Genomic DNA, 26,413 nt, shown 5'->3' with positions numbered 1-26,413 from the left:
AGGCCTCGGGGGATGGAATGTACTGCTCTAAGCCAACCACAGTGTTTGGCTCCTCTTACCAGTGAATGGTCTGAAGGTCTGCCCTAGTCTTGGCCCTGAGATCCAAGGGGCATACGGCGCAAGCTCTCGCAGAGAAATTCTTCACCTGTAGAAGAACCTTGTACATGAGGCTCCTTTACTGCTCACTCCCCAGCCTGTTTAGGACACTATCAGGTGAGGGTGAGATGCTCGGAGTGAGCACCCCATACAGACATGTTCTGGCCGACATACTGAGATGCAGAACAGAGAGCAGGATGGAGCAAGACCTCTGTGCTACTGCTGGGCTTCCGCACCAACCCTGGAACCAAATGCCCCAGACTTCTGTGATGCAGGATAATTAAACGTCCTTACTGTTTGATCTCCTGCCAGTCAAGCACTCTGGCATTTGGACCCAAAGACTTCTTAATTCTTATAGTCACCTGTCCTTCCCCAGTCCTGCCATGTTTATTCATACTTCTTGACCACTAAGGGTTAACCATTGCATCAGAGGCTAAAATCACTGCAATCCCCAAAAGGACTTGGTAAAAATCAGCAAGAAAACAATTTAGTACACAGTGCAATTCCGGAGTTTTAAACAGCTCTGGTATTAAGCATGGCTCTTAATGCCAGGGGCACAAATCAAAACAAATAGGGGCGCCTGGGTGGCGCAGTCGGTTAAGCGTCCGACTTCAGCCAGGTCACGATCTCGCGGTCCGTGAGTTCGAGCCCCGCGTCGGGCTCTGGGCTGATGGCTCGGAGCCTGGAGCCTGTTTCCGATTCTGTGTCTCCCTCTCTCTCTGCCCCTCCCCCGTTCATGCTCTGTCTCTCTCTGTCCCAAAAATAAATAAAAAACGTTGAAAAAAAAAAAATTAAAAAAAAATAAAAATTAAAAAAAAAAAAAAAAAACAAAACAAATAAATGCACAGGCATCTCGGAGGCGGAGGGTGGGGGGAATAACACACTGCAAGAACAGTTGAATTCACTTTTTTTACCAATAGTTTTTTTCTGTTTTGGGCTACACTTACATAAACCTTCCAGAAACAGAGAACAATACACTTCTAAGAAAATAAGAGAAAGAAGTATCTTCAACTTTTGCCACTCAAAAGTGGGGTCTACCAGAATCATAAGCATCACTGGGGTTCCCCCAAGAAATGCAGGCTCTTGGGTCCCACCCCAGACTTGCTGAAATCAGCATCGGCATCATAGCAAGACCCCTAGCTGATCTGATGCACAGAGAAGGTGCAGAAGCACTGCTCAAGAGTACGGTCTCCCTAGCAGGGCACGATTCAGTATGACTGGATGATCTCAAAGCAATGTCAACTCCACGGCTCCCCTCTTTTACCTCTTAGACGCAGAACACACTGGTAGTGGAGACACAGTAGCAGAGAAAAAGCGTTTATGTGTGCACATTCATGTATTTTAGGACACGGTAAATAGGAGTGCAATACTAAAAACACAAATCATGCCCCACAAAGAACTCACCCAGTGATCCTCAAGGGTATCTAATGTGTCAAACAGGACAAACAAATCCACATACGTGGCACACCCCAATTTTAAAATCTTTTTTTAAAATACAGGAAGATAATTTATGATCACAATACTTCTGAACAGTCCATCAGTAGCAGCTGCTCAATAGAGACGCCAGGGCACAGAGGAGATAGGCTGTGGCTAAGTATCATTCTCGGCACAAGATGTTTGGAACACCATTCCCTTCTCAACCTCTGACGTGCAATTGTGTAGCGTGATATTATCATTAAAGTGATAACCTTGAATCTGCTCGTCTTTTCAGCAAATGATATACACGTTGGCATCTCATCCACTATTAGTGATCAATTACTCACACACTACTTCATTACAGATTGGGACACAACACCTGTCCCGCTCAGGAGGAAGGCTGACATCCCAAGAGGAACCAAACAGAACCAGAACGAGTTCTCTGAAACCCTCATTCTCTACCCAATCTCCTCTCCCCTAATCAGACTCCCACTTTTTCAGTTCTATTTATTCCTTCATGTAAACAAAAGGTGTTCAATGGCCTTCTTTGGCTCCATAGGCTACAACCCCCAACCACAACATGGCGTCTAGGCATCCACTGACAGAAAACACAATCTGCCGTATTTCCAGAGTCTGCCCCCTGGAGTCACTTTTCAACTGCTCTGAACAAATCCATGTTTACCATCTGTGAATGAGGGAGAGGTAGTCCTGACCTTATATGAAACATCAGAGAATGACAATTTCACAGCCTTTTCTGACAACAAAAGAAGAAATCAGAAGACACCATATTTTTATTCCCTAAAGGTAGAGTTTCACCTTTCAAAATAAAAGAAACACAAAGAAGCAAACCTTCCCATGGCTGGCCTCACATGTGGGTACACTCTTAAAAGTGCCATTGACAGGTTTCCTTCAAATGTGTTAAATTTTAACTTACAAAAGGAGAAGTTCTTAGCACTTGTTTGTACTTTGTACATGGAATCGATATACATTCATGATATGATAGACAAATAACAAGAAAATTTCAACAGAATTCTTGGTAAAAATGTTGAGGCTACACAAGCTGCCACTCACTCCCTAATTCCTCATTCTCCCCATTCTCACACTCAGGACGATAAGCCTTTAAAAGGACAAAATGATATCAATTCACATTTGGTTCACAGTTCAGTTGGCTAATGTAATCAATTAGCTAAAGCGTGAAGAACAACACTAGTCTAAGACGACAGCAAACCACCGATCATGTGCCCAACTACGTCAGAGCCACAGCAGGTGAATATCCAGTGACCAGTGAAGCCAGAGGCCACACCTGGTGGGGCACCAGCAGAAGGCAGGGGGCTGGGGAGGCTGGAGCAGTAATCCAGACCAGCTGTGCTGAAGGAACCAGGCAAGGGGCAGCTGTCTCAAGTCATTGATGGGCATGACCAAGAACTCACTAGTGGTCAACTTTCTATCACAAGTGGTAATTATGGTGAACAAAAGAAAACCACAGATAATCCCCAAATCTCAAATCCATTCTTCCCTGACTCCCCAGTGGGGACGGGGTATCTGTAAAGATGCTCTGGTGAAACTAGTAACAGGACACATCACTTGGCTTACTCTCCCCTCCATGCCCAAGACCATCCTCTGATATGAATGCTTTCAAACAGGATGGAGAATTTCTCTAGTGACTGAGGTTAATGAAGGGCCACTCAAACATTCTGATGTAAGACAGGTCCTGGAGAAAGTCTTGTCAAACTTTCGCATTCGGTAGATGAAAAAAAAATGAGCCCGAGGGTCAAGAACTGTCAAAAGGCATAGAGTTAAGAGGCAGGAGTAGGGGGAGCCCAATGGTAAGGAAATGAGTCAAGGACTGAAAGAGAAGTCAAGAGATCTGAGACTGGCTTTTATGACCTTCAAAATGACCTTCAAGGAGTCCACAATGGCTTAGCAGTCCTCAATCCCCTCCTCTCTAAGACCTACTCTGCTGAACTGAAAAAGCCGTTGTACCGAGAGCACTAGGTAAACATATTACACAGGTACTATCATTTCCCAAACCAAAGGCAGGCTCTGGAAGTCAACAGGGGCTCCTGGCTGCCCATATCTGCCAAGACGGGCACAAGCAACTTAGATCAAATATTAATAAGTCTAAATTTCCAATGCAATATTCATATACCTGCAGGTGCTCTTTTTCACATAAATCTCCACTTGACGAGCTCTCATATCAGAAGCTTTCAATAAACCAGAATGACCCATCTGTACACTTTACAAGAGACGGTCCCTGTGGGAGATGATTAAAATAGCACAATTCCAGTTGCCACAAGTATTTAAACAATTTACATCATTTCTACAAAGTTTTGAGGATTACTGAGGCTAATACAATCTTCAAAGATTCTGTATATTTTTAAGTCTGCAATAAAGAAAACCTCACATTTAAATCTCTTAACACTGAAGAGTCACTGAAATATGAGGATCATGCATTAAACTCTGTTGCTCAGTATTCTTTTAATCTAAATTTACTAAATAGTCATATTTTCATGAACTTACTCAGCAACTATTTACTGTGCTCTAAGTGCCATTTCCAGTTTTAAACCCTGCCTTCATGGAGCTGGTCTATAAGTTGGGACAGTAGTGGAAGGGGAGGTAAATACAGTTAATCAACAAAATTACGAAATGCAATATAATACACAGCAGTGCTTCTCAGACTAGTGTGCATCAGAATCACCTGTGCGCTCTTCAAATACAGATTGCTGGGCTCTACTTCCCAAGCTTTAGATTCAGCAGGTGCAGGGAGGAAGAGCACAAGAATCTGCATTTTTATCAAGTTCCTAAGGTGATGGTGGCACTGCTGGTCTAAGACCATACCTCAAAAACACTAACACAGGGTACACTGATGTATGCCATAAAGAAAAACAGACCAGGGCATAGGGGGTATGGGGTAGAGGAGGCTACACAGGATGGCCTTGGAAGCCTCAGTGATGTGACATTTGAGCTAAGTTCTAAAGAAGGTACTGAAATGACTATTCCAGATGGAGCAGCCAACGCAAAGGTCCTGAGGCAGGAGCATGCATGGCAAGGATACCAGTTTGCCTAGAATGGAGTGAGGGAGAAGATGAAGAGATGGGATCAACAAGATAATGTCAGGGAACAGATCTTATAAGGCCGGGTGGGCCACCATAATATTGTTTACTTCACTCTGAGATGGGAAGGCACTGGAAGGCTTCAAGTAAAGGCATGACACAAGCCGACTGAGTTTGACAGCATCCCTCTGGCTGCCACATAGAGAACAGAGGGGACAAGGGCAGAAGAGGACCTCTCAGGAGACCACCACAATAACCCAGGCAAGAGCTGAAGGTGGCCTAGAGCACGAGGACAGCAGGGGAGGCAGTGAGACGTGGTTAATGAGAGGATTTGCTGACAGAATGGGTATGAGAGAAAGAGAAGGACCAGGGAATACCAATTCCTGGCCTATTCTGTGCAAGGACAGAGCTGCCATTAAAAGAAGCAAGGAAAACTGTGAGAAGGGTATTCTGTTAGTGGGCATGCGGGTTATAGTTTTTCTGTATTAAATTATACCAGCTTTAGAGTTACAAGGAAACTTGAGAATCCAAGCACCTCATTTTATAGGTGATACAAACTATGGCCAGCAAGACTTGGCTAGGGGCACAGATTATCAGTGACTTGAAAAGCTAGATAATCTTCCACTCCTGTGTCTTCAAGTGTATTCCTTGTAATCGAGTGTTAAATTTACATTCCAAAGTATAAATGTGTTACCTATTCAAATTTCCTAAAAATCTCTAACCTATGGTATGATACATGTAGTAACTTATATTACTAATCAAAAACGCCTTTTCCCAAATCATTCCTACTTACCATACACATTTAAAATTTATCCCAGGCACCGGGATGCCTGGGTGGCTCAGTCAGTTAAGCGTCCGACTTCAGCTCAGGTCATGATTTCACAATTTGTGAGGTTCAGGCCCCGCATCGGGCTCTGTGCTGACAGCTTGGAGCTCTGAGCCTGGAGCCTACTTTGGATTCTGTGTCTCTCTCTCTCTCTCTCTCTCTCTCTCTCTGTCCCCTCCCCTGCTCATACTCTGTCTCTCTCAAAAATGAATGAACGTTAAAAAAAAAAAAAAAAAAAAAAGATCTATCCCAGGCACCTACATGGCTTAGTTGGTTGAGCATCTGACTTCAGCTCAGGTCATGATCTTGCGGTTCCTGAGTTCAAGTCCCACACTGGGCTCCATGCTGACAGCGGAGCCTGCTTCAGATCCTCTGTCCCCCCTCTCTCTCTGCCCCTCCCCGGCTTGTGTTCACTCTCTCCTGCTCTCAAAAATAAACAAACATGTAAAAAATGTTTAATGAAACACTAAAAAAGATTTCTCCCTATGACAGTCTATTACACTAGACTTGATGTGGCTAACCTAGATTGCCCAGGTATACACATTTCCCTCTGCTTACAAATTTTTGAAATTAAACTTAATAGTTAACTGTTTAATACCTGTTTCACCTGAACGGTAAACTTACGACAGCAGACGAGGTCTCTCTTGCTAAACACCACATCCACTCAGAGGGCTATGCCTACAACAGCAAATATGCAGTAAACATCTGCCAACCAACCACTTCAGGCACATAAAACCCATACGGTTAATGTTCGCCTTTTCTCCAGGGAAGGGCCGTTTTTTTGCCATAACAAATGCAGGCTCTGGGAAGCAGAAAAATAAATGAAGAAATGATCATACGAAGAACGGAGTTGGACTGCTCTGCTTGTATTCTAACAACTCTTGTTTTTCCCAGACCTCAGCAGCTTGTGGTAATATACAAAATGTAATTTAATAATGACACTACAGGCCCGTAAAGGCAGAAAGGGAGAAAGGAAGAGAAGAAGGAAAGAAGGGAAGGTGGGGGGAGGAGGGAAGGAAGAAGGAAGACTAAGTCCCATCTGCCCCATGTCCTCCTAGAATGCTCAAACCTTGAAGCTCAACCTTGTGCCCCATGCAGCTAAATAGGCACACCGGGGAAATATTCCAGCAAGAGCAAAGCAAAGGTATTCCCCCCATTGCATTCACCTCATAAGACTTCCTTACATTGTTGCTCAAGCAACTGCTAGCAGCTGTTAAAGGGTAGGAAGCTGCTTAAAATCTCCCCAAGTATTTCCCATTGATGATAGACAGATGGACTGGAAAACTAGGTTTCCAGAATTGAATGGCATTCTTGCTTCCTGCTAGAGGTTTCACCAAATGTTACCGCTTGATTTGTCAAGATCCCAAAATTCGGAAAGCCACATTAATTTGCTGTCCCTATTTATTTAAACAAACAAAAAAATGAATATATGAAAATTTTGGCATAATTCATTAAACCATAATTCACATAATTATAAACTACCTGAAACTCACAACATACATTGTGGTTCACTATGAAGCACTCTGATACCCTCCAAAGATCTTAATTTGTACTTGGACTCTATTTTCTGACTATGCCAATGCTTTTAATTTGCGTGCTCTGCTTCACCATATTATTCATTTCATTTGTAGCTGGCTAACGCAGAACTTGCCTTAAAGCAGGAAGCAGAAAAGCACAGGCAGACGAGATTGGAAAAACAGGCAGGGCCTTTACATGCCATGTTGGGGAGCTGGGGCTTCATCCCCACAGCAACAGTTTTAATCTTTATGCAAAGGAATGACATGGTCAGATGTGCACTGTGGATTTTCCACTCTGGTGATATGGGGGGATATCAATGGGGTAAAGAAAACGGGAGAGCAAAATGATACGGCAGGTCAGACGGAGAGCCTACAACAGCCTTGCCTCCTAGCCTCCTCCTTGTGATCTTACAATGTCCTAAATAATTAAAGGACCCCACCCCCATTTCAATACAGAAGCAATGTGAGCTAACTAATTCTAAAATGGAATGTGTGTCAATTCCTTTAACCCTCTAGTATTTTTCCATTGTTCAGATATGGAAACTAAGGCGCAAGTGTTTAAATAACTTGGTCACAGGGCTAGGAGGAGTTATGCCAGGATTCAAACCACAGCAGTCTGGTGTCAGAGCCCTGCTCTAGGCCAAGGCACCAAAAATACAATGACACTGTCATTTCCTGATTCAGATGCCTCAGGGACCTTCAGACCTTTCTGATATGTTTTTTAATTTTTTTTAATGTTTATTTTTGATCGAGAGAGAGAGAAAGAGCGTGAGCAGGGGGAGAGGCAGAAAGAGGAGGAGACACAGAACATGAAGCAGGCTACCGGCTGTGAGCTGTCAGCACAGAGCCCGACTCAGGGCTTAAACCCACAAACCATGAGATCATGAGCTGAGCCAAAGTCAGACAGTTAACCTATGGAGCCACCCAGGCATGCCAGACCTTTCTGATATTAATCAGAGGCTGCCTCCCTTGTACACAAGGAGCCCATATTACCTTGCGTGAAGCAGCAGCCCCTCTTAACAAAAGATATACTCCCTCCACCTGTTTCCTCCACCTCCCCATCTAAATGCATTTCACTAGGGCCAAAGAGCACATAAGGAAAACAAAAGAGCCTAGCAGCTATGGGAATAAAAACTCCACCACACACACACACACACACACACACACACACACACAACTTCCAGCACCACACACATCTTCCTCTGGCTCCTTGAGAATAATACTGGAGTGCTGGAAGCAAGTTAAATCTAGTTGCATGTATTCCTGGCAGAAACGTTAGTCATAGTTGTTTGAGACCCAGAATGAATAAAGTTCAAGATGTACTCAAAGGCTGACTAAGGATATATAATCTTCCTCCCAAAAAACAGAGACATTACCCAAAGTCATACCAATGTCCTTTAGTGAAGAACCTAAGGCATACATAAGCTTCACTGGGACAGTCTCAGATACACTGAGATTGATGTAATGATAGATTTCTAGACTTCTGGAGTATGAGGCTGTCTGAGCTCAGTACCAATTTGTTATGAAAAACCAGGGATGGGAAATTCACATTCATACACACACACACACACACACACACACACACACACACTCTCTCTTAGAGTTAAAAGGCAAAAATAAGAAAATGAGCATGAGATCTACCTAATATAATCCAGTAGTGTGCTTCTAGAAAGTTCTTCAGAAATCAAATGTTCTGAAATCAACATTTTAATAGTGCATTAAGAGTGGCCAGTATTTAAAAGAATCCTAGGGTAGATATATTTGCAGTGACCACCCCAAAGTGACCTGTTTTGTACGGATTTCTGCTTAGAGCAGTGTCTCGTTAATACCAGACAAACAGGCTTAGTCACTTGCCAGACAAAGCTCTAAGCTCTTCCTGACAATATGACAGAACATCAGACTGGAAAATAAAATGCTAGGCCGTGGGAAGAGCATGACTTTCAAATAGCCACTCCTTTTGTCACATATTGTAGCAAAAACCTTCACATCTATCCAAGTTTATGATCAGGAAATCACACGTTCAGGTTCTCTGAGCACAGAAGATATGAGAAATAAAGCATTTTCTTTTAAACTATGAGGAGGCAGTCCTCAAGTTGTAATTCATTACATCAAACCTGAAGTTTTCCAGTCTCAAAAAGACTCTGGTGTCACTACTACGCTTAATTCGACACCAAACGACACCAAAATGACTGCTTCTCCTATGCCCCAAAACCTTACCAAAGACTTGTGTCTCAACTTAAAGGAGCAGAGAGAGGAAAGGAAAGGTGCAGAATACATTCCCTGGCTTCGAAATGGAATCGTTACACAGAGATGTATAAGAGCTAGTGATCGCTATTGGTCTTCCATCTAAACCTGAGATCAGCTGGGAATGCAAGCTGGTGTAGCCACTGTGGAAAACAGTATGGAGGTTCCTCAAAAAACTAAAAACAGAACTACCCTACAACCCAGCAATTGCCCTACTAGGCATTTATCCACGGGATACAGGTGTGCTGTCTCAAAGAGACACATGCACCCCCATGTTTACAGCAGCACTATCAACAATAGCCAAAGTATGGAAAGAGCCCAAATGTCCACCGATGGATGAATGGATAAAGAAGACGTGGTCTATATATACAATGGAGTATTACTCTGCAATCAAAAAGAATGAAATCTTGCCATTTGCAACTAAGTGAAATTAGCCAGAGAAAGACAAAAATCATATGACTTCACTCATATGACTTTAAGAGACAAAACAGATGAACATAAGGGCAGGGAAGCAGAAATAATATAAAAACAGGGACGGGTACAAAACATAAGAGACTCTTAAACATAGAGAATAAACAGAGGATTGCTGGAGGGGTTGTGGGAGGGGGGATGGGCTAAATGGGTAAGGGGCACTAAGGAATCTACTCCTGAAATCATTGTTGCACTATATGCTGACTAATTTGGATGTAAATTTTTAAAAGTAAAAAATAAAATTTAAAAAAAGGAATAAAAAAATAAAAAATAAAAAAATGACACTGAGATCAGTTACACACAGATTTAGGGCTGTCTTCCTGGAGATCCCACAGACATGGGACCACAGCTCTGGAGCCAGACTCCCCACATCTGAAACCTACTTGTGACCTGGGAAACTTGCTTCCCATCTCTCGACCTTAGTTTCTTGTCTGTAAAATGGGCACATTTACAGGCCTGTGGGGAACGAGTCACAGCTCGCTCAGCACAGAGAACCTGGCCTGGCACACGGGAAGTACTTGAGGCACATCAGTTACTTATTTTATATCCACAGTCAACAGAAACATAAATAATTTCCAGAGAATTTGTATTTTTACATGGAAAACAAAGCATATTTGCCTTATTCACCACACTTGTTGGTTGTATAAAAAGAGTTTCTCATGGTCTGAACCAGGCACCTTAATGTCCCCTTTTCAAATTAAAAGTTCTAAGAAAGGAAATATATATATGGTAGAAGGAGTTTTTTTTTTTTAATAAAAATTGTAATGTTTTCTATTACAATAGCACAAATACTTTTTTTTAAAAACAATGCTAGGGGCGCCTGGGTGGCTCAGTCGGTTAAGCGTCCGACTTCAGCTCAGGTCATGATCTCACGGTCTGTGAGTTCGAGCCCCGCATCGGGCTCTGTGCTAACAGCTCAGAGCCTGGAGCCTGCTTCGGATTCTGTGTCTCCCTCTCTCTCTGGTCCTCCCCCCGTTCATGCTCTGTCTCTCTCTGTCTCAAAAATAAATAAATGTTTAAATAAATAAATAAATAAATAAATAAATAAATAAAATAAAAAACAATGCTCATAATGATACTCTGAAGGTAAACAAACAATACATTCAAAGAAATAAATGCAAACATCCCCCTTGCTTAAATTTTATTTCAAAAAACAGGGCTTAAAGAACATAAAGATATAAAGGGAAAGGACACAAACAGCCTAAATAAAAGCAATGTACTATCTCCCCAAATATCCAAATATAATAGGTAGCAACAAAAAGAGAGAGTCTACCTCTTCCACTGCTGTGTCTCTGCTTTCCACTCTCCCACCCACACCCCCTTCACCACCCACTGGATAATGATGCCAGCAAAGATCCCAAAGACTCCTGGTCCCAGAAACCAACTGCCTGGCCAAGAAAGCCAAACTCCTAGAAAACAGGGACAGGCAGCAGCACCCTGCCTGTTCCAAGGAAACATTACAAGTGTTTTTCTTAAAGCAATAACCTTATTTTATAGTTAAAACCAGAAAAAAATTAAAGTACTATAGGAATTGAATTCAATGTTGTGCTCAGGTTAGAGAATGTGGAAAAAATGAAAATACGAATTCCAGAAAGCCACAGCCCCAGAGATGTAGAAACTGCACAATTTAAATGCCTGTCTGCACACGATTATACATCCAGGAGATGGCGATTTCTCAGTTAGTCTGACACAAGCATGAAGTCACGCACACAAAAGGGATACCAAGGGGAGTCCAGAAAGGCTGTACACGATGTCTTCGCTATGCTTGCCAGGCACTGTTCCAAGCAGTTTATGCGCGGGCTCATTTAATCCTACAACTACCCAGGTAGTGGTGGCTTTCTGCATGTGACCTTCTGAACCCAGCAGCCCCCACAGGGCAAGTGCCTACAGGGTCACACTCAGCACTACCACCCACAGCGGGGGGGAAAAACCCAAGGCCCAAGAGGGAGAGAAAAAGTCAGGAAACCTTACTTCAGGGGATCCCAAGTGAGAAAAAGAAAAGGCCAATATGCTACAGAAGGCCCGGAGAAAGAGCTCAGGTCACCAATCTGACAAGAAGAATAGAGGAAGTGATTGGCACAGTGCCAAGTGGCAGAATAAGGCAAGGGCTGACCTCCTTTCGCATTTCAAAGGCCGTTCACTGCTATTCTGACCCTCTCAGTGAGAAATGATCGTTTCATCACCAAAGAGAGAAAATTAGTTGTACTTCCTTATCAGCTTAGAGCAAGATTAATGACAAGTTAACTTCCAAGTTCCATTATTAATAAGCATTAGCTTTTTATAACTCATAAAAGCCCCTAAGAGCTGAACCCCTTGCAAGACTAATTTGAGGTACATGTGATCTCCAGGCGGTGCCAGGGAGATGGGCGCAAGCCTGCTGGTCCCAGGAACAGCAGGAGTGGCAGGGACATGAAGAAGAGCAGAAGTACGACGGCAGCTGCTGTGTGCCTCTCGTGTGCCAGCCACTGCTAAGATCTCTGCGTGTGAGGAGCCTCATTTGATTTCACACACACAAAAAAAGGCGAGGGGGGTTATATTTGTATCCCTCTTTTAAGGAAACAGAATCTTAAAGAAGGTGTGTAGCTTGACCAAGGTCACAAGGTGACCCGGGAATTTCAACCATGCCAGTTCATCCCAGACCTTGTACCCTTGAGTACCCTGGGCTGAGACCGCCTGAACAGATGTTTTCTGTTGTCACTTGTTTCGTTGAAGTTTTTTGTTTTGTTTTGCTTTGTTTTTGTTTTGTTTTTTCCTAAATGCCTCTGGCCTGTGGGGTAGGAGCCTCTCTCTAGAGTGAGGACAAGATGTGTACTTATAAGGCACTAACTTAGATGGCTCAAGAACAGAATTTGGTGTTAATAATAAAGGCCACCAAAGTAGGAAGGGGGAAGAGACATGAATCAAGAATGGCCTGAAACTGATCATGGTCGGTACACGAGGTTCTTCCTACTCTTCTCTACTTTAGGCTACGTATGAAAATTTTTATAATAAAAGGCTTAAAAAATGACTTTCACTTATTGACAGTTTATGAAGTCATTTCCTTTCATTGGTTTTACCAGGTCATACTTGTTCACACAGTTCAGAATTCAAAATGTTATAAAAGGTATGCACTATACAAGTCCCCCTCCCCATTATCCTTCCGTTTCTTTGTACAAAGATATAGAGGTATTTCTCCCCATTTCCCTCACAAAAGGTGACACAGTATATGCATTCTATTTCACCTTGCTGTATTCACTTAACTATGTAGCCTGGCGACACTTTTTTTCACGTCAATGTATACATTCTCCATTGCAGCTTGTGGGGGTCCCATAATGTAGATCTACCATGTAGCATATTTAATCGGGACACCTAAGTTGTTTCTAATCTATTGCAATCACAAACAGTGCTCTAATAAATAAGCTTATAATGTGTACTCCTGTCTACTGCCCTATTTTCTTGGTTGTACTATGCATTTCTCACATTTATTTAACTACTGCAACAACTGTTATCAGCAGGAGTAGATCCAAGTTTCATGGGATGTGAAGCTTACACAACTGGGAAGACCCTCTTTAAGATAAACAACACAGGGGCGCCTGGGTGGCGCAGTCGGTTAAGCGTCCGACTTCAGCCAGGTCACGATCTCGCGGTCTGTGAGTTCGAGCCCCGCGTCAGGCTCTGGGCTGATGGCTCGGAGCCTGGAGCCTGTTTCCGATTCTGTGTCTCCCTCTCTCTCTGACCCTCCCCCGTTCATGCTCTGTCTCTCTCTGTCCCAAAAATAAATAAAAAACGTTGAAAAAAAAATTAAAAAAAAAAAAAAAAAAAAGATAAACAACACAAAATTAAAAATATGAAATCAGGTGTGTGTCTATTTCTTTCAAAGTAAAAATTCATACCAATTCACTGGTGTCCTAAAGATTAAGGTCATTCCTTTGGAATAGTTTCAGACAACTGAACAAAAAATGCCTACATAAGAATACCCCCTGATGGTCTAGAACACCTCTCCAACTAAAACACTCCATCTCCACCTAGAACACTCTGCAACTCCCAGAAACACACTGCACTCACAGGGCCCTGAAGCTTAAGTTTCAATAGGTACAGGGTGCCTAGGTGGCTCAGTCAGTTAAGCGTCCAACTCTCGGTTGTGGGTCAGGTCGCGACCTCGCAGTTTGTGAGTTCAAGTACAACGTCGGGCTCTGTGCTAATAGTGCAGAGCTGCTTGGAATTCTCTGTCTCTCCCTGTCTCTCTGTCCCTCCCCTGCTCGTGCTATCTCAAAATAAACTCAAAAATATCCTTTACACCTGCAAAGGATATCTGTGTCTCCTTGAACGATTGGCATTATCATCACCATCTCACAGATGAGGAAACTGAGGCTCAGCGATGCCAACAGCCTGCCCCACACTGCACAGTGGGTACTAAACGAAGGCCTGTTTTGATTCCAAGGCCTTTGTGTTTAACTGATATACAGAGTGCCTACACAGTGGTCTTAAGCCAACGACTAATAATATTTGACTAAACTTATCTTTTCAAAGAGAGGACTAATAAAAGCTAACACTTGCAGTATTAGTTCTTCAGGGAAGAAACATTTGATTTGAAACAAATTCTCCATTTCCCTTTTGTATTTTCAAAACCTCTATTCTCTCCTTTAAAAGAAAATAAATAAAAGCCCCCGTGAATATACCCAACTAAATACAGAGCCCAAGGTCAGCACTGTGCTTGTCACACAAGTCAGGCATCACCTGACAGGTTCTCTGGCACCTAGAGAGGGACAAACAATGAATCAAAGAGATGACTCAAGGCTTATCCTTTGTGTTGGGGGTGTGTCTGTTTTCTGCTGAGCTCTCCTGTTTCTAATAATACCCCAGATCCTCGCATTTGTCTAGAAACTAGACTAGAACCAAGGACTGTGATCAACTCTGCGCTAATAACTTGATGTAGAAAGAACCTAACCCTAAATACTAGAAAAGAGGCTTCTTCCACTCCAACTCAAAAAGCAGCAGGCTGGACTGATTAAATATTTGGGGCAAACTTCAGCACTCAACAGCAGAAGCTACATCAGTGATTCTCACCAAGCGTGTCGCTGGGACGTGTTGCTAATAACATTCAATGCCTGCAAGCCAGAGGGCTGGGCTGAATACCCTGCAATGATGACAGGGACAGTTCGGTACAGGTAAGGGCTGTCCAGCCACAAATGCAAAAAGCAGTGATGGCTGAGAGGACTGAGGAGACAGGCCTTCATGGATGGGAGGGAGACACGAGTCAATACAGACATGGAGACACTTTACCCCAGACCTTTCGGGTTACTCTGGTGCAATAACAGAATGATAAGGTCTGCACACGGAGGGCACTGGTCTAGTGTACGCACTCTACCGACGTGTACTGCACCTGCGTGCCTACTGTCACGGACGGCCATGCAGGGTCACACTGAAGACCACAATAACCCACAGACTTTGAGAGTTCACCGTGCTTTCAGCACCGCTTCAGAAATAGAAGCGTTTAAATTAATCGAAGGGTACAAGGTTCTAAACTTTCAAACTCATCAAAAAAACTCTCAAAACTGCTTTTCTTGCAGTTAGATAAATACCACCTTTATTCAACCTGAAATTTAGCAAAAATGAAATTGAAAGCAAAATTGCCTCTATCAAAAGGCTATGTTCTAAAATAACATTATTTACAGGATGATTTAACAACAACTTAACCAAAACAACAGGAAAACATGTTCTGCCTCAGACCCAAATGTTCTCTAACAGGGCAGCCCAGATACATGCTTAATATAGATCACATGCATTCATTTGTTCATTCATTCATTCATTATTTATTTATTTGGAATGATTCTACATTCCTCGAAACTGGAACACTTCTGTCAGAAGAATTTTTATTTTTATCAGCGTTACCTGCTATTTGTACGGAACCATCCTCACCCAGAAGAATATTACCAGCTTTCAAATCCCTATTAGAAAAAAATGAAGAATGAATTATGGAATATAGACATTATATTGCATCAATTCACTCAGAGATTTAAAAACAATCATATAATGTAGCTGTTTAAAGTAATTATCATTTTATAAATATTAAAATTATATCACAGATTTAAAAAGCTACAGGGAGAAACGGCGATTTTATAGTTTGCTCCTGGGGGGTGGTTAGGATTTTAGTAACAAATATTTTATGTGAAATCATTATCCAAATTTAATTAAATCACGAGTGAGTACATTCTTTATGTTGTAGAGTTGGAGATCGCCCATTAACTCACCATACTATCTTTTCTCAAGAATTAAAGCTGATAATTCTATGTAAAGCTGTTCTACTTCCACTTAAATTTGTCTGTGGAACAATTCCAAATTAATCCCAGCAGCCTCTTAAACAATGGATTGGATCAGCCTCTCCCCTGGAGAGATACTGATTATAAATCCCAATTATAACATTCTATAATATATTTCTTCATTATATAGAAGTCTTAACACTTAAAAAGAAAAATAACAACTTACAAGTTTGAAACCTAAGGTCATGTTTTTTCCTAATTACCAAAAGACATGGCAGATATCCTTAAATATATGGCCCACATATAGCGCAAGGTAGGGGAATTACAATACCAGCATTACTAATAAATGGTTATTTACTCACAGCTATTCCTAGGGGCCCAAGTAATACTAACTCTTTTGAAACATCAAACACTCCTATTCTAGGCTGTTTGGCTATTTAAAGAATTAGCATTTTATGTCACAAAAGAAGATGAAATTAGCTACCCCCCCCCTTTCCTCACACCACCATGCCAAAAATAATGAACATATTACAACATTTGGAACAGTTTTGCCTGTATTAGATAGTTAGAGATGCTATCCTGTTCAATTAAGCATACTTCAAGAGTAGTATTGTTAATTTTTTTTAGTGAGTTCACTAGGTACTTTTTTATATTCTGCTTTTATTTCAGTGAAAATGGATAAAGCAATGCTAAGGATACTAATATATTTCATCAAAATTTATTCTCTCGGGGCACCTGAGGGGCTCAGTCGGTTAACCACCGATTTTGGCTCAGGTCATGATCCCCCAGTTCATGGGGTCGAGCCCTGCGTCGGGACTCTGTGCTGAGAGCTCAGAGCCTGGAGCCTGCTTCAGATTCTATGTCTCCCTCTCTCTCTTTCTCTCTCTGCGCCTCCCCCACTCATGCTCTGTCTCTCTCAAAAATAAACATTGAAAATAATTTTTTAATTTATTCTCGTTTCTTTAAGTACTTTTTTCACAACTATTTGGCCTAGCTCAGAAATAATGTTGATACCTAACAGCAATATGTTTTCCTTAACAGTCTTTACAAACCAGAGCTGAATATACAAATGGCTGAATTTAAACATCTCTGCAGAAGTCATACCTGTGAATCTGACCATTTCTGTGTAGATAGTCTAAGCCTTCCAAAACCTCTTTAAGAATTGTTGCTATTATTGCCTCTTCCAGAACTCCATTCTTGTGTTCCCCTCGGTTAACAATGTACTTTATGATATCCAACATGGAACCTAGGTGGAGAGACAGAAGAATCGAAACATCTGCGTAAGCACAAGCCCTTCATTACCTTTCTAGCTTGGGCTCCACTATTTAGAAAATTGAATGGAAATGTCAAAATACGTTTGTTTATTTGACGCAATTGCTCCCAAGGCACACAAACAATTGCATGGCAGCATGTGACCAGAAACACAAGATCCAAGTTTGCAAGAGCACTTTCAGCATAAGAATAACTCTGGGTCAGGATGCAAAAAACTGTTCACGGTCACTCCAGGGTTAGTCCTTTCTCCCACACACGCACAGTTGGTTACAGACTCAAAAGGGGATTCAAGATGTCCGAACTGAAAAAAAAGAGGAGGCGGTGGCCAGGGGAACAGACCGCAATGAACTGAGAGCCAGAAGCACAGTCTCCCTGAACATCTAGGACACAGGTAGGAGGGGAGAAAAAAAAAAAAGTATATTGCCTCCAGACCCCTGCTGATAACCAGAATATTCCTTTCTGTGACTCTGGGCAATCTTTATTTTTGTTTACTTGATCCATAATGTACTGACTTTTATAATGAAATAAATACACGGTACTTTGTTACCACGAACAGATTAGGATCCCTGGCATTCTGAGTTCATGTTTCAACACATACTAATTAATATTCCAAACCTCCCGGTCATTTTAAAAGCCCTAATTACCTGGGGGTTCAACATTTCTGAAGAGTTAACAAATGGCTTACCTCAGGACCTGAATCTGGCTCTAGGCGCTCTATGATTAACTGGGAGTACTGAGTTTCCACATCAGGTATTACCACACCAGACTAGCTGCCTGCCCCTCATTAAGAGATTTCATATGATAAAATATTATAAAAGAAAACAAATACATATTTCCCCCTCAGAGAAACAAAACATTTATTTATTCATTGAATCTTAAATTCTTTAGTAGTTTTGAAAACAATACTTCCACAACTGCTTCATTTTCATATTATAAGTATATACCAGGTAAGGCACGTATGTATGCATTTCTGGCTTGCTAAAAGAAAAATGAGCAATAGTCCACATCGGCCCAGGTTTCTCTGACCTGTGAAAACCTGTTTAAAACTCGTTCTTCTTACCTAAAGCCCAGGCAGACTAAGTTGGATTCTTTTAAAAAGACAATGAAATTTTCTATCCAGTCTTCAGGCAACGGGATACGGGACATTGTTAAGCTAATCAAAGGTTAATTGGGATCAAAATAAAGACAGGAAGTAAAATTCTCAGTTTGAGCAGTGTTTCTGGGGCTGCCTAGGGTCCCAGGTCACCAGAACCTCGATCCCTGCAACAAGAGATTGGGTGAAGGGTCATCTTACTGACAAAGCACCAGCCTCGGCAGAGACAAGGAGCAATGCCCACACTCAAACCCTGCAGTCTGGCTCCAGCAGGCTGTCTTTTTCTTTCTTCTTTCATTTCTTTCTTTTCATGTTTAATTAAAACCCGAAGTAGGCACTCAAGGAAACAATGACTAATAGGATTGACAAGACTGGGAACAGAACCTAACTCAGCTCTCCCAGGCTCCCCACTGAGACCCGCGCAAGTGGACCCAAAGCAATCACAGCATATTTGTCCTGTCAGCTCTGGGCCTCTGCTTGATCCAAGAGAGTTTCTTTACAACAACAACAACAAAAATGAAGATGCCTCCCACAATTCTGCCTTCACTGGAACCAGGTCTACAGGTTAAAACGGGCTCTACAATATAAATTCAGCTATACTGGTTCTGGCTTCATTCAGGCAGTGCAAAATGTCTTCCTCTGCTCCTAAACGACACTTCACGTCTGGAAAAGATATACAGAGTGATACATGTGGGAATGCTGGGTGTTACAAAGAAAATCACTGGGGCTTTCTAAGCTTAAATTTTCATGTCTGTAAAATGAAGGTGATAATTCCTGTGGTGTAGCACAGCTTTTAAGTCAACAGGTCCTACTGCCACAAATTCCGGTGCTCACAGCTACTGTGTATGTGACCTTGGGCAAGCTGCCCGACTCTCTTAAGTTTTGGGGAACTTTCTGAAGAGCAGGGACAGTGACACTTGCCATTCAAAGATGCTGTCCAGATTAAATGAAATAAGGTAAGTAAATTGCCTTGAGCAGAATCTAGCCACAGAGTAAGTGTTCAATAAAGTTAATGGCTACCATTATCATTCTCTATCAACTAGTGATGCTAAGAGATTAAAAGAAAAAATACGGCAATGTAAAAGTGCCTTATAAGTTAAATTGTCAATGACTTTTATAACTTCATTGACCTGAGGCCAGAGTGAAAGTTACTTTGCCTCTTCAAATGCAAACACAGGATGAAAATAGTGCCACTTCCGATCAACACTGCAAGCAAATAATTTAGCATGCACAGAGTTTCTCTCCATTTCAACTGAAACAAGATTTACTGAGTACCCACTGGGTGTCAGGTTCAATAAGGGAGAAGTCCATTAGACCATGCTCTCCTCATCAAGTCCACAATCTAATCTAAATCTGTACTGTCCAATATCATAGCCACTAGCCATCTGTGGTTATTTAAATATAAGCTAGTTAAAAATGAATAGAAATCCAGTTCCTCCAGAAATTCAGTAACACCAGCCACATGTCAAGTATTTAAGAGCCACATGTACCTAGTAGAAACTGGAGAGCACAGTTATAGAACATTTCCATCATCACAGAACTTTTAATGAACGGCACTGAGGTAATTCACTATATTACAATGTGTTAAGGACTTGAATAATATTAAAAACAGAGTTTAAACAGGAAGGACTGGTTAACTTTTGTGTTGCAGAGAGGACGTGACCTCTTAGGACTTTGGCATGTGGAGAAGGAAGGACAGACATCTAGGGCTGAGGAGCAGCACAGGGGAGACATCGGGGTGCAGAGGTATTTAGAGAGCCTCACCTACACCAAGAAGGCTGGGCAGAAGAGGACACGGGTATTCTAGGAAGTTTAGCCATATTATGAAAGCTTTTCAATACCAACGTGAAGAAATCTGGGCTTTATTCTCTAGGTAAATAATAAACCAAGCAAAACTTTAAATACAAGAGTAAGGGGACCAAATGTAAAGTTGTATGCAATGTTACGGCTTGCACAAAAGACAAAAGAACACACACACACACACACACACACACACACACAAGCAAACAATAACAAAACCCACTTACCTCCACTTAGTAATTTCATGACCAGCCAAAGTTCATCTTTTACCACAAAAGAGGTGTAATAGGTCACTACGTTGGGATGGCTGCACTGACTCATGGCTTGAATTTCTTTCTATAAAAAGAACAAAACGTGACATAGTCTCACGGGGTAAAAATCGGGAAGTAAAACACACTGAGCACACCTAGGCACTTTTCCTACTTAAAAACATAACGTGGGGGGCTGCTTAAACCATTAGTTCAAAGAAGCTGCATGAGAACTAAGTCATTCATCCAATTATCAACTTGCTGGAATTCAGAAAGGCCTCTTTAGGAGACCACAGAGCCCTGTGGACCGGTCCCAGGACACAGAAACCTCAGGGAGCATATCACCCAGATCATTCCCTACTCAGTAGCAGAGAGCCCCATCACACATGACTGAGTGCCTCCTGCCTGCAAGGAAGGCTGCGATAGAGAAAGAAAAGGCTGAGTGAGTCATTAGGGGACCTGGGTCCTACTGCCAAGCCTCAACTCTGGCGGGTCTTAGATCCTCCCTCATCCAAAACTGTTTCTGCTTCTCAGGACTGCTGTGATGGTAAATGAGCAAATACCCATTAAGATGCTAGAACGTAATTTCTCAAATTCTATTTCATGGTAGATAGTTTATCAAGAAAAAAAAGGGGTGGGCAGGCTAGTGGAATAAGCTCAAGAAACATCAGATCCTACATCTCACTCTAAAAGGGTTATAGGGAACATTATTACTGTCAAAGACTCTGAGAATTCCTGCAGTAGATAAGCTGTTTTAGTTGAATCCACATGAACAATGCAGTTAAATAATGCTTTGTGGGTCACAATTTAGGAAACACTACTACTATAGAGGAAAATAAGTTTCATATAGAGACACAAAACAATAAAGTTTTGAAATCAAATAGGCAACTTCAATAAACCACATTTTCCTGCAATACTTAAGTTCCCATTGGTTTTGGTGTATTGTCTTAAGTTATTGCCAGATAACTCCTATAAAGCTTCAGTCTCCAAAGGCAAGGGAAATAAAATCAAAAATGGAACTATTGGGACCTCATCAAGATAAAAAGCTTCTGTACTGCAAAAGAAACAATCAACAAAACTAAAAGGCAACCAACAGAATGGGAAAAGATATTTGCAAATGACATATCAGATAAAGGGTTAGTATCCAAAATCTATAAAGAACTTACCTAACTCAACACCCAAAAAACAAATAATCCAGTGAAGAAATGGACAGAAGACATGAATAGACACTTTTCCCAAGAAGACACCCAGATGGCTAACCAACACATGAAAAGATGCTCAACATCACTCATCATGAGAGAAATACAAATCAAAACCACACTGAGATACCAGCTCGCACCAGTCAGAGTGGCTAAAATTAACAACTCAGGAAACAACAGATGCTGGCAAGGATGTGGAGAAACAGGAACCCTCTTGCACTGTTGGTGGGAATGCAAACTGGTGCAGCCGCTCTGGAAAACAGCATGGAGGTTCCTCAAAAAATTAAAAATAGAAGTACTCTACAACCCAGCAATAGCACTACTAAGAATTTATCCAAAGGATACAGGAGTGCTGATTCATAGGGGTACCTGTACCCCAATGTTTATAGCAGCGCTTTCAATAATAACCAAATTAAGGAAAGAGCCTAAATGTCCATCAACTGATCAATGAATAAAGATGTGGTTTATATATACAACGGAATACTACTTGGCAATGAGAAAGAATGAAATCCTGCCACTTGCAGCAATGTGGATGGAACTAGAGGGTATTATGCTGAGTGATATAAGTCAGTCGGGGAAAGACAGATATGATATGTTTTCACTCATATGTGGAACTTGAGAAACTTAACAGAAGACAAAGGGGGAAGAGAAGGGGAAAAAATAGTTACAGAGAGGCAAATCATAGAAGACTCTTAAATACAGAGAATAAACAGAGGGTTGATGGTGGGGCGGGGTGGGAGAGGGGAAAATGGGTGATGGGCATTGAGAAGGGCACTTGTTGGGATGAGCACTGGGTGTTGTATGTAAGCGATGAATCATGGGAATGTACACCCAAAACCAAGAGCACACTTTACACACTGTGCGTTAGACAACTCGACAATAAATTACATTAAAATGAAAAAAGAAGAAAGAAAAAAAAAACACTAGAAAAAAACAAAAAAAATAAAACTTCAGTTAACCCTCAATCAAGGGTATCAGACTCGTGTAACTCCCTCTCAAGGTGCCGTCCAAAAGCCACAAAAAATAACGTAAGTCATCAAAGAAACCTTATACATGCTATGATGTATTTATGATGAAAGAAAAGTGCATTTATGCATCGTATAAATATTTTCAATAGTAATGAGCATCTAGTTAACTCTGAATTAATTTTAAATCACCCAGCCGAAAGATTCCAAATGGGGATGCAATCCTTGCACATCCAGTACTACTTAATCCTCAAAGTGCCAAGACCCTATTTCTCAGAATACTGGACCAAAACACTATGACATGTAACACACATATATACCTTAGTTTATATGTTTATATAAGTGCTTTTTACCAAGGATAAACATAGAAAAAAATCACTAATTTTTCCATTTTCATTATATAACAACACTTTCCATTGCTCATTTCCTTCATCCATTTAACTAATTACAGGTTTTCTAAATCTGACACTTTTCAATTCAGCTACTCCTGTCCTTTGAACAAGATCTGAAACCTGAGGTCCAGTTTCCATCTGTTTCTGGTGTTGGGTTTTGATATCACGAGATGCCGCTGAAGGAGAAATGCAACACTGCACAGGCCATTCCTACCTTAAGTCACTAGCACCTGTTCACTGTGGGGACGGACGGCTCACTTGGAAGGCGTGCAGCATCAGGTAGGGTCCGGTATACACACAGATGCCCCCCGCTGCTCACAGAAAGGAGAATGATGTTTCTTGAAAGTGTGGGTGCTCCACATTCTCATCATTTCACATTTAATGCAAATGAATGCTTATCTAGCTTTCTAACTCCAAACTTTTAAATCATTAATCTAAATGAACAATAAACAACCAATGCCCATATGAAAGGAAATTCTTCTGCACTGAAGCAATACTGGGCCAAACTCTGGAAAACCCCGTTTTCTTGCACTTTCCATTTAGATGGGCAGTATCACTTCCTACCCAGAGTATCAGGTTCTCCAACACTGCAGTGAGCAAACTATTTGTGTTGGGGGTGGGGGCATGCATACATGCATGGGTATATGCGTGTGTATGTGTGTGTATGTATGTGTGAAAGAGAAAGGGAGGGAGGGAGGCAGGGAGGGAGAGAAAGTAGGGGGGAGAGGGAGAAAAGGGAACAGGGGGAGATGTACAGAGGGAGGGAGAGAGAGAAAAACTCTTTAACCTGTGGATATAACTTACCAAGTTCTAGTCCTTCAAAATTTTGGGTCTTAGAGGTACCAGATGGACATTTAAAGGTCCTGAAGATTTGGGGGCACCTGGGTGGTTCAGTCGGTTCAGCATGTGACTCTGCTTTTCAGCTCAGGTCATAATCCTAGGGTCATAGGATCAAGTCCTGAGTCAGGCTCTGCAATGAGCATGGAACCTGTTTGGGATTCTCTCTCTCTCTGCCTCTGTCCCTCTCCTGCTCTTTCTCTCTCTCTAAAATAAAAAAAAAAAAAATAATAATAAAATATAAAGGTCCTGAGGATTTAAAAGAAAGAGGCAGGGAGAGGGACATAGATACTGCCCCTAGTAATACACCCCTGGACCAACACGAAGGCAGATGGAGGCAAAGACAGAAAACCTCAGAGCTGACTTACCATCAGTCTGACCACTCATAACCTCACATCTTTCCTTGCAGCCTCACAGTTCCTCTTCACTGCTTCGCTAGGGTTCCATACCCCCACTCCTACATCATGCAATTTCCTACACAAGCCATTCCATGTAGCAGAGCCTCTAATACTTAAAGACATGGGAAAACCTGCCTTAGGGAGAAACAACAGTCACTTAGCCTCAGCGTATGACCTGTGCTATCACTGAGCCTCCATGATAAGTATTTCCACAAGCAGTGCAGAAATACACTCACAGAAGAACAAATGAGGTGTTCTACCTGCCTATCCAACATTATTTCAGTTTATACGTAAGCCTTGTATTTAGTTGCCTTCTAGAGAGATGCAAAATTTTATATTTATATATTTGTATTTTTGCTATGGTCTGAATGTTTGTGCCCACCCCCTGAATTCATAAGCTGATGGCCTCAGGAAAGGGGGTCTTTGAGAGGTGACCGGGTCTTGCGGATGGAACCCTCATGAATGAGATTTGTGCCAGTATAAGAGACCCCAAAGAGCTAGCCTGCCCCTTCTGCCACAGGAAGCAGTGAGAAGTCTGTGACCTGGAAGAAGGCTCCCACTCGACCATCCCAGCACCTTGACCTTGGACCTCCAGCCTCCAGAACTGTGAGAAGTAAATTACTGTTGTTTGTAAGCCACCAAATCTGTGGGATTTTTCTTACAGCAGCCTGAATCAATTAAGACAACTGTATATACTTTTTATATTTTATATGTTGAAAATATAAATATTTCTTGAATCAAATGTTCTTTCCATAGAACTACTCTCTCCATTTCTTTTCAGAACAGTGATGGCAGCTGCTCTTTGAATCCTTCCCTGGGAACAGTCTACCAGATAAATTATCCAAGCTTTTCCCATTGTCCTAACTTCACTCACAGGATAGGCAAAGCCCTTTATTCCCAAACATATTCATTTCTCTCTATTTCTAAAAGTGACAAAAGTATTGCCCAAAGATGATTAAGTGGGTATGATTTAAAAAAAAAAAAAAAGTTTTTAGGGCACCTGGGTGGCTCAGTCAGTTGAGCTCCAACTCTTGATTTCAGTTTAGGTCATGATCCCAGGATCTTGGGATCAGGCCCTGCATCGGGCTCTGTACTGAGAATGCAGCCTGCTTAAGATTCTCTCTCTCTCCCTCTCTGCCTACCTCCCCATCGCCCCCCAGACCCACTCATGCTCACTCTCTAAGTAATAAAATAAAAAGGTTTATCCAATTCTCCCTACAAAATGAGAGGGTTCTAAAACTCTATTCCCTTCACTAGGATACAATCCATAGATGCATGATTTGGAAAAATGCTTCTCAAACTTGAAAGTGTACACAGATCACCTGGGGACCAAGTGAAAATGCAGATTCTGATTCAGTTGGTCTGGGGTGGGGCCTGAAATTCTGCATTCTATCAGGCTTCCAAGTAAACTGGTTAAGTCCAGAAACCAGACTCTAAGTGACTAAGTGGTGGAAAGCAAACAGAGGCACTTGGGTATGGGGACAGGTGAAAGGAAGGAGCACCAAGGGCCACAGTGAAGGTGATGGGGTTAGAGCCTGAGGAGGGGAGCAAGCCCAGAGGCATCGCCTAGCTGAGTCTGACCTGAAGAAAGGGGTAGGAAACAAAGCTAGAAATAGGGGAGACTAGTAAACAATTCACAGGGAGAAAAAAACACGAGGTCAAGATCTGAAGAACTTACACAACTCTGAAATCTGGACAACACATGTGCCAAAACTGCAGTCGAGGACTGTAACACAGTGACTCCTTTGGAAGAGTCTAGTGAAATAAGACAGACATGCCATCAGGTGCCAAAGCAAGCCACAGCCTGGTATTTAATCTGCCCTGTGGACCAAAGAGCTGCTCATGCAGCTTCATCTGGAACACACCACAAATGAAATTTCACAAGAGTAGGAAAACAGGCCTAAAATGGGATAGCAAGAAAAAGGCCTCCCCATCTGCCAGCACTGAAGCGGCAGCCACAGCAGCAGCCCTCTGCTGGGAGCTGGGTGGGCGGACGACAGACCTATGAGGGACACGCACGTGCAGCTGCGGGGCCAGCCTGGCCACATTTGCCCAACCGGGGCACGATATAGGCCTCTCACGTGGGATAGTCCAGGTTTGGTGGGGGACACAAAACACACAGAATATCCTACCATAGAATATCCCGGAAATAGGATTGCTTGGGAGGAAAAAAAAAGAAAAAACTACCAAAAAACCAAAAACTGAAAAAAATGGAAAGAAATTATATTTAAGTGTTTATGAGGGCTTTTGTAATAGTGCTCTATGGCCTTTGTTCCTCCTACCACCACCACCACCATCACGAAAGAAAGAAAGAAAGAAAGAAAGAAAGAAAGAAAGAAAGAAAGAA

General features: G+C 42.0%; 1 protein-coding gene across 7 annotated transcripts in view; it reads right to left on the bottom strand.

Moving 5' to 3' along the window:
* Positions 1-26,413, bottom strand: part of STK39 (serine/threonine kinase 39) — a 317,745-nt gene that overhangs the window by 221,566 nt on the left and 69,766 nt on the right. For all 7 annotated transcript variants that reach the window (XR_007454486.1, XM_049616066.1, XM_049616064.1 and 4 more), the window contains exons 3-5: positions 20,255-20,363; positions 16,967-17,108; positions 15,495-15,550 (exon numbers count right to left, since the gene is read on the bottom strand). Coding sequence is in view for 6 of the 7 variants with exons in the window: in XM_049616066.1 (XP_049472023.1) it covers positions 15,495-15,550; positions 16,967-17,108; positions 20,255-20,363 (307 nt within the window). In the remaining variant the exon portion in view is untranslated. The remainder of the gene's footprint in view (positions 1-15,494; positions 15,551-16,966; positions 17,109-20,254; positions 20,364-26,413) is intronic.

This window comes from Panthera uncia (assembly GCF_023721935.1).
Source record: "Panthera uncia isolate 11264 chromosome C1 unlocalized genomic scaffold, Puncia_PCG_1.0 HiC_scaffold_3, whole genome shotgun sequence".
Taxonomy (NCBI): domain Eukaryota; kingdom Metazoa; phylum Chordata; class Mammalia; order Carnivora; family Felidae; genus Panthera; species Panthera uncia.
Note: the sequence above shows the minus strand (reverse complement) of the source record. Positions and strands in the feature narration are given on the sequence as shown.